The sequence below is a fragment of the Heterocephalus glaber genome, unplaced genomic scaffold (assembly GCF_053883595.1).
Source record: "Heterocephalus glaber isolate CG9 unplaced genomic scaffold, H.glaber_assembly_v1.0 deba00000546, whole genome shotgun sequence".
In the NCBI taxonomy this organism is placed as follows: Eukaryota; Metazoa; Chordata; class Mammalia; order Rodentia; family Bathyergidae; genus Heterocephalus; species Heterocephalus glaber.
This window is the reverse complement of record NW_028258147.1, coordinates 6,767,325-6,776,385: the sequence shown is the minus strand read 5'-3', so window position 1 is coordinate 6,776,385 and position 9,061 is coordinate 6,767,325. Positions and strand designations below refer to the sequence as shown.

The following is a 9,061-nucleotide window of genomic DNA, read 5'->3' as shown; positions in this document are numbered from 1 at the left end:
GCTGCGCAAGGGCAAGGACCCGAGTTCAATCTCCGGTACCGAAAAAAACAAACAAAAAACAAATATTGCTTAAAGAGCCTGGCATACTCTGCTTACTGAATTAACATTACTTTCCTGTCTAGGGTCCTACAGCCTCCATTGCATCATTACACCCACACATGCCCTTTACAGGGAGAAGAGGGTGTTATATCCTTTTTCTCCTGTGTTACCCTAGCTGCCTAATCTCCTCAAAAAGAAGGTACTTTAAGACTTCCTGCAATTTATTTTTTAACATCTTTATTCCTGGGTGCTTCTGTTTAATCAAGTGTTTGACCTCCATGGATTAAAGTGCTAAAATGAGAAAGGAGAGTGTTTGATCCTTGTAACTATACCTATTTATATTTTCAGCCCTCTGCCAGCAGCCTGAGTTTAGGGATAAAACCTGAGATTTAGGACAAGGGAAATTAGTAGTGTAGATTTTTAAATAAGCAAATTTAAAATAACCCAACCCTGGAGCCATCTCTGCAAAATGGGAAGACATGTTTGTAGACCAACCTTATTAGTTCCCATGTATGGATGCCTCTGTGATCAGTTGTATTATAATTGTCACCCTTCATGGCAAATAAGCTAAAAGATTTCATGTGAGCCAATTTCATAGCCTATAACAGTTTCAAAGTTTTCAGCTAATCTGTGGTTTCTTGTTACTTCTAGTCATGCCCCCCCCCCCCAGGTATCTTACATCTGGGCCTATATGGTGCAGATAGATCCCTGATCTTTACTGTCTTCCATTCTACTGGACTGTGGAAAAGATCATGGTTTAAGGGTTCTCCTGTTGATTCTTTGTAATCTCCATAGCACCAGTTTTTCAGATCTGTTCTCTACAAGTAAAGCCAATCGGCCGGGGATTTGGCTCAGTGGTTTTGCCGCCTGCCTCGAAACCGCAAGGTCCCGAGTTTGATCCCCGGTACCAAAAAATAAAAGTAAAGCCAGATGGAGCTCTAGGCTCAGGAGCTGGCTTTAGATAGAGGCCAGAGGGGACCTGAGTGCTGTCCCCAACCCTAACAAATCATTCTCTGCCCCTTGCCTTAGGGATAGGCAGGAAAAGGGACAAAGACTCAAAACTGGCCATAGTGGGGATTTCTACCACTGTTGAGGATACTACTGATTGATGAAGTTTAAAGGAATATGAAGCTCTGGGCTTTCCTGGAGCTCTGACTGCTTAGAAGGAAAGGTATTGGGAAGAATAAGGTAGATAATTATTTTTAATGAAAAACCCAATGGCCCATGCTGTGCCAGTTTTATCACACTAAAGTGATGATGAGGTAGATGTGGGTTGTGAATTTTTTATTTTTTTATTTTTTTAATTTTTTGGGTTGTGAATTTTAAATCAGAGTATAAGTTTCTAAGAGTTTAAGAAATTCTACCCTGAAAAAAAATCCAAAATCAAATCGTTTAGGCCTTGAGCCAAGGAATTTCCTGGAAATTCACATCAGTTCAATTCTGTAAACCAGGGAATTTCAACAGATTTTTTACCCCAAGAGACATTTTGTAATATCTAAAAACTTTTTGGTTGTCACAACCAAGGAGAGTGTACTACTGACCTCTCTGAGGAGAGGCCAGGGATTCTGCTAAATATCCTACAATGCATGGAACAGCCCTCATAATTTCTCAACCCAAAATGTCAGTAGTACAGAGGTTGTGAAATTTTGCTGTACTCCCAAACAGCCCAGAAATTTCCAAGGAGTTGCTCTCTCTCAAGCCTCCCTTCATCTGTCATCTACCAACTAGCAGAGGGAAGAGTGAGGGAGACATGATTAGAAAGGAATACACTTGTCCTAAAATATTGAAAGGGTAAACAATTTTTGGGCTCCTTGTTTTTGGGAAATGGTAGGAAATGGTGATTTTGGATCCTGGCAAAGTTGGCTTGATACCAACACAACCTGAATGGGGTGAGAATGGTTTTAAAAAAAAAAGTTTTCTGGAGCAGGAGGAGGGTGTGATAACTAGACTTTGTAAGGAAGGAGTCAACCAAGAAAACAAGTTTCCTTCAACACCCTCTGGGCACTGAGACAAGATACAAGATATTCAAGGTTGCAAGGCACCATGAGAACTAAGAGTATCCTGTGAGTCCTGGCTTTCTCATCAGTAATAATGGATTCATGAAAATAACCTAAGGTCTCTAGAAAGTTTCTACTACAATGCCTGGCACAGCACATTCAACTCCACCCCCTCCCCTTTCTAAAGCAACCCCTCCCTGGATCTGAGTTTTGGTTCCATCCATTCCCTTCCTCCTGCTTGTCTGGGGGCTTCCATTATTCGGCCAGAACTAACTGCCAAATATTTACTACAAGCTGCTTTTTAGATAAATTCTAGAGTGGACAGACCACCAACAAACTGCACAGCCTCCACTGCCCTGGTAACACTGAGCCCTTGGAAAGGATCTTAGAAAGGGGAAGGGAAAAGGCAAAGGGGGGGCGGTGTGAGCCTAGGGGTTACTGTCTATTCAACCACTAGGAAGGTGTCCACACAGCAGAGGGCAGATAACCAGAAGCAGCCCTCCAGAGCATCAGCGATTTCAGAAAAGTAAAAACACCTCCAATCGCAACCCTCACCCCCCAGTCTCCCAGTCAGCACTCTCTCCTGGCGGGATGCATTCTCTTTAGAAAGCTTCCAAAGAGGCAGAGTCACTAGTTTCCCGCAGTGGCCCTGCCCACCTAATGGTGCCAACACTTCCCCGCGACTAAGCGGGATGTGGGACGTGTTCTGCACACAGAGGTCTCGGTCGGACCGCAGTGGAGCAGGGGGCGGAGTCTAGAGCTCCCGGAAAAGGTAGCGATTTGAAAGGGATGGGTGCTGAGGGACACCTTGCAAGAAGCAAAGAACTAACGTGCCCTAGCTCAAAGATCGGTGTTCGGGAGGTGGAGCGGGAAGCCAACCCAGGAGTCCCTGGCTTCCAGAAACGCCGCAGAAATAGTTAAAAAAAAAAAAAATCTGAAGAAGGAGCGGGATATTTCTTCAAAGAGCCCCTACCTTCTCCAAGTCCCGCTCCGACACGTCGGGCAGCCAATCGCGCCACGGGGTGGGGCCGCGTCTAGTGACCACAGCCAATAGCGACGGAGAGGGTGGGGCCTGGCTCCGGGCGCGCGGTGGCGGGGTCGCCCCAGGCAGAGAGCTCTGAGCAGCTGAGGAGAGCTCCAGACCCGCAGCATGGAGGACCCAACGGCGCCCGGGGCCGGGAGCTTGCCTGCCAACAGCAACGGCAATGGCAACGGCAACGGGAATGGTAAAGGGAAGCCTGTGGCGCCCAAGGGTCGGGAAGCGTTCCGCAACCAGCGTCGGGAGTCGGAGGTGAGGAACCCGAGAGCTTCGGTTGGGGCCAGGAGACGCCCGCAGGCGGGAAGCGGCGGCTGAGATGATTGGGGCTCGGCCTGGAGGGCCAGTCCCAGTAGCCGTGACTCCTGCCCCGCCCCTCCCAGCGTGGGTCGGGCCTCCCCTCTCTCCTCTGGGAGCAGAGAAAGCGCGGTAGCCAGCGTCCCAGATACGTCCCAGGTATTTATCCCACTTGGTTCTGCAGCACCTTGAACCAGGAATTGGGGTCCCCGACTGAGGGGAGGGACCGGCGCGGAAGGGTCGCGGGACAGCCGGGGCGGGGTGAGGCCGAGCCCAGCGCGGGGTCCAGGTTGGCCGCGGGGCTCCTGCCTTGCCCTTCGCATCCCTCTGGCAGACAGCGGCCCCTGCCTGTAAGGGTTAAAGGAGACGGGATCCAGGCTCTGGCAGTACCCGAGTGGGTGTTTGAACAGACTGACCTAGGATACAGCTAGGACTGTGAATATTTAGGTCTCTTCCTCCTCTTCTAAAAAAGAGATCCTAACTAGGACGATGAAAGGACTGGATTATTATCACTTTCCCACACCCTCACCCAGCCTGTTTCGGTCCACTGGCTAAGTGTAGAATTGGATCAGAGTGGGGATCAGGAGAAGAGACCAGCAAACGTCAAATGTGAAGACTCGAGGTCTTCCAGTCTGGCCTTTCATTTTACAGAGTAAAGGAGACAGAACTAACTTGCCCAAGATCAGACATCTGGCTTAGTGAGTGCCCAGGAGCACCAAGGTTCTGAATCTGTCAGACCAGATTTTGAATCCCAGCACTACCCTGTACTCTGTAGCTTTTGGCAAGTTACCAAACCTCCCTGAGCTCCAATTTCTTCATCTGTAAAATTAAGTTAACACCACCTACCTCAGAAGGTTGTGATAAAGTCAAAATGAGTTAACTGAATATGAAATGTTTAGTTTAGCATAGCTCATGAAATTAATAGCTCGGTACACAGTGGCTCACCACCACCACCATCATCAAATGGCAGAGCTGCTATTAGAAGCCGTGTTTTTGGCGTCCCAGTCCACAATTCAGCCATTTGAATAGAATTTCACAGTTCCTAAGTAATTTCTTGTGTGCTTTCATTTTGATACATAGGAATCATCCACTTTTTTCCCCTCCCTCTCTCTCTCTCTCTCTCTCTCTCTCTTCCCCTTCCTCCCTCTTTTTATTCATTTTGTTTGTTTCGTGAATCAAACCCACAGCCTGGCAAATTCTAAGCATGTGCTCTATCACAGAGCTTACATCCTGAGCCCCTACTTTTTATGTCTGAGACAGGGTTTTGCTATGTACCCTCATACTTCACAATCCTCCTACCTCAGCCTCCTGAGTGCTGGGTTTATGAGTGCTGAGTTTATGAGCTTGGTTCTCTCCCTCCCTCTCCCTCTCCCTCTCCTTCTCCTTCCACCTCTCCCTTCCTCCTCCTCCTCTTACCACTCTTACTCCCTCCCTCTTGGCCCTCACCTCTCTGTTTTTCCCCCTTTCTCTCCCCTTCCCCTCTCCTCTCCCTCCCTTTCCCCTTTCCCCAACCCCAACTTTTTTTTTTCAGTTTTTTTTTAGACAAGGCCACAATGTTTGCGTGTGTGTGTGTGTGTGTGTGTGTGTGTGTGTGTGTGTTTGCTTGCGAGGCAGGCGACAGCACCACTGAGCTAAATCCCCAGCCCACAAGGCCACAATGTAATCCAGGCTGGCCTTGACCTCAGTATGTAGCCCAAGCTGGCCAAAAACTCGAAATCCTCCTGCCTCTACCTTCCAAGTACTGGGATCCCAACCTCTTTTTTTTTTTTTTTTTGTACAGGGGAACACTCAGGACTTCATACCTAACAGGCAGGCAGCACCCAGCTTCTGTTTTTTAAAAGATAGAAGTAGGGGCCGGGGATTTAGCTTAGTAGTTTCACCGCCTGCTGCACAAGCGCAAGGACCCAAGTTCGATCCTGGGTACCAAAAGTTAAAAAATAAATAAATAAATAAATGAAAGATAGAAGTAGAGAAAGTGAAAAGGAAGGCTGGCCCAAAGTCATTACCTTGCAAAGGCAAAGCTTAACCCTCCCTCTTTTGAATCGTATTCCTTGTCTCCCTTGCTAGGGATCTGGTCTTTTTAGGGTACCCTGTGCCTCCTTCCCTCATGGAGAATTCATCTTGAGGATGAATTATTTTTTAATTCATCACTTAGTTATTGAAATCTTTCTATATGTCAGTGTTTTTGAGGGCAGTGTTGCAACAGTGAACAAAAGGTCTTTACCCTTGTAGAGCTAACATTGCAGTGGGGGTAGAGAGACAGATAATATGCTAATAGGTAAATAAATTAAGTTCAGGGTGATACATTCTATGAAAGTATTAAAAATAGCCCCTGCTCCTATCTCTCTTTCCAAGTGGGAGTTACGTTCCCCCACCTATCAAGTCTTTCATCAGGAAAAGGCTCTTAACGGTTGCTTTGCTAATGAGCTCAGTGTCCCGAGACTCAGAGAATTCCACTTGCACTGCAGTTTACCTGATGATTGCCTGCAGCTACTCTCCATGCCTGGAAGTGAACAACTGCAGTGATCATCTCTCTTTGGGCTCATTGCCTGCTGAAAGCCTGGCTGGAAAGATGTGCTTTCCTCCACCTTCCCCTGCTGCAGGATATACCTGTCAGTACATCCCCTTGTCACTACAGTACCCAGGTGCTGGATCTGCTTTTCTTTCACTGCTTTTTTTTGCTTTCCTATAGAAGACAGTCATTAGGGGAATAATTTTCACTCTTCCCTAGGGTCTCTAGAGAATTGCTAGAAGAGAATTACAATGGATGAGAGAGCATCCTTGTACATCATGTATTTGTAGGGACACTGTTAACTTACCCTCTTCCAAAGGCTTAGTTTATGAACATCCTATACACTAAAAAACGAAGCCAGAGGATACTTGTTAATAAAAAGATTTATAACAAAAGGATTCACCCCAGCACCAAAGAAAAAAAAGGATTCACCTTTATACCTCTTCTAGCTAGATCTCCTAGTTATCCTTTATTCGTTCTCAAGGTTCTTGACAGTTTTTAAGAGAAATAGAATAATAGAAAATAGTGCAGCTGGGCAAAGTGGTGAAATCCCTGTAATCCCAGCTACTCGGGAAGTTGAGGCAAAAGAATTGCGAGTTCAAGATCATCCTAGGTAACTTACCAGAATCCTGTCTCAAAAACTATATATATAAATATGATGTTATATAATTTAATATATTAGTTACCTATATAATAAAAAAGGAAGGAGGTTGAGGGTGTGTCAGTGGTAGAGCCCTTGCTCAGCGTGTGTGAGCCCCCATTTTCAATTTCTAGCACCACACCAAAAGAAAAACAAAAAAAAGAGTATCAGTGGATCACATATAATAAGGGAAAATATTTTGTTAAATTTTAGTTGTCCTGTGTGTGTGTGTGTGTGTGTGTGTGTGTATGTGTACATGAGTATGTGTATGTTGGGACATGATATAAAAGGTATTTATCATTTTTCTACAGTATGTTAAACTCTCCTCCCCCACACTGGGGATTGAACCCAGGACCTGAACATGCTAGGCAAGTAAGCTATGTCTTCACTATTTTTTTTTTATTTTAGGTTTCCCAGGCTGAGCTCAAATTTGTGATCCTCCTCTCTCAGCCTCCCAAGTAGCTGAGATCACAGTCATGCCACTGTACTTGGTGAAAACCAGCTTTTAATGATTGTCCTTTATTCTCAGATTGAATTCTTCCCAGTTTTGAGTATTAAACTGCTCATTCTCCTCTGTCTCTCCATATGTATATATAGTATTTTTTTTAACTCAAGTCCCTACTTACCAAAATGAAACATCCACAAACCTATATAATTTCTTACCCACTACCTTTTTTTCCCCCATTGGTCCCTATAATCCAAAGGCAAACCTTTGTTTGTAAATCTTGCTCTAGTAGATTTAAACATGATTTGCTTTGTTGGCAGTATAAATTGGTACAGTGGCTTTGGGAAATAACTTGTGTACAAAGAGCAATAAAATATTAATAAGATTTAATACATTAATTTTCTTTATAAAAATCTATCCTGCCAGGCATAGTGGCACATGCCTGTAATCTCAGCACTTGATAGGCTGAGGCAGGAGGGTTGCTGTGAGTTCAAGGCCAGCCTGCACTATATAGCAAGACCCTGTCCCAAAATAAATAAATTTTAAAAATAATAAAAAAATAAAATCTATCCTTAGAAAAAGATCCAAAATGAAAAATTATATATGAAAAATTATAAGTATTATAGCTTTATGTATATAATAAAGAAAAATTTAAAATATCTTAAATGTTCAATAATAGAGAATTGGTTAAGTAAACAAATAGATATCCATCCAGTTATATAACCATTGAAAGTGAAGTTCATAATAATATAGGAAAAAAATGCCCTTATTTTAAAAAATTTTAATTAAGTAGAGTAACCACTCATATACTGTTACCAAATGCTAGGTTAAAGTAAAAGTATGCTAAGTTCCTTTCCTATTAATTCCTTTAGTCCTTATAATGACCCGGTAAATAAATTCTATTATTACCTTTATTTTACAGATGAGAAACTGAACATCATTTTTCAACAATTTTCTCGTACCAACTAGATGTCTTATAGTTCAACTCAGTTCTAACACTAACCATCCAGAGTTAGCACACAGTCTACTCCCCACAAATTAAGTGCTCGGTCTCACAAAGCTGCCTCCACATTAGATACAACTACAAATGGAGACTCCAGGTTATGCACACTTTCACCTAGCCAACTACAAATTCAGGGGTTACCATGACCTCTCCCTTTTCAGATTTGATAATTTGCTAGAATGACCTACAGAACTCAGGAATGAATTTATATATATATATATTTATTTATTTATTTATATTTATAAAGGATACAATTCGGAAACAGCCAAATGGAAAAGATGCATAGGACCAAGGTAGGGGACTAAAGTGACACCATCTTTCTAGCACATCTGTTTTTTCACCAGCCCCAAAGCTGCCCAAGTACTTGTTTTCATATGGCGTTTCTTACCTGGGCATGATTAAGCCATTGATCATGTGACTTAACCCAATCTGTAGTCCTCCCTCCCCCTCCCAGGTAGGAGTAGTATCAGTCAGAATACAAGTTTGCTTTTTCTGGCAGGGCCTGTCCCTCCCTTGAAACTGTCAAAGGGCCCACCATGAGTTACCTCATTAGCATCAGTTCTGCTATGGTTGACAGGGGCTCATTGTGAATAACATATAGTCCTAGTAGGAAGTTCTAAGTTTTTAGGAGCTCTGTACCAGGAACCAAGGGCAAAGACCAAATATCTTTTTTATACCACACTGAACCACAGAGAGGTTGACTTGTCCATGTATGACAGTTAAAACATACTGTATGACAGAGCTGAGATTCAGAGTTTAAAGTGTGTGTGTGTGTGTGATGGTACTGGAGATTGAGCCCAGGGCCTTCCCACTAAGTTATATCCCCCTCCCAGACCGTTTTTTGTTGTTTTTTTTTTACCAATTAACACTTATTTATTGGTGAAACAAAAATCCAGGTCTCTTAAACCCACATGATCTCTCCAAGTATTTGGCAAGATCGGTTCTGGGTCTGTGGTTGCACAGCAAAAACACAGAGTGCTGTTGGGTCAGTCTTCCCTGCTTCTCCCCAACCTGTACTCCTCTCAGAGGAAGAGGTGCTCATCGCAAGTACAGCACTGGCCCCACTGTTCAGGCCACCAAATTCCTCCAAAA

At 43.9% G+C, this 9,061-nt stretch overlaps 1 protein-coding gene across 1 annotated transcript in view; it reads left to right on the top strand.

Moving 5' to 3' along the window:
• Window positions 1-3,112: 3,112 nt before the first annotated feature.
• Strip2 (striatin interacting protein 2) overlaps window positions 3,113-9,061 on the top strand; it is a 47,727-nt gene continuing 41,778 nt past the window's right edge. The window contains exon 1 of the mRNA XM_004856354.3: window positions 3,113-3,327. Coding sequence (XP_004856411.2) covers window positions 3,187-3,327 — 141 coding nt within the window. The 5' untranslated portion in view covers window positions 3,113-3,186. The remainder of the gene's footprint in view (window positions 3,328-9,061) is intronic.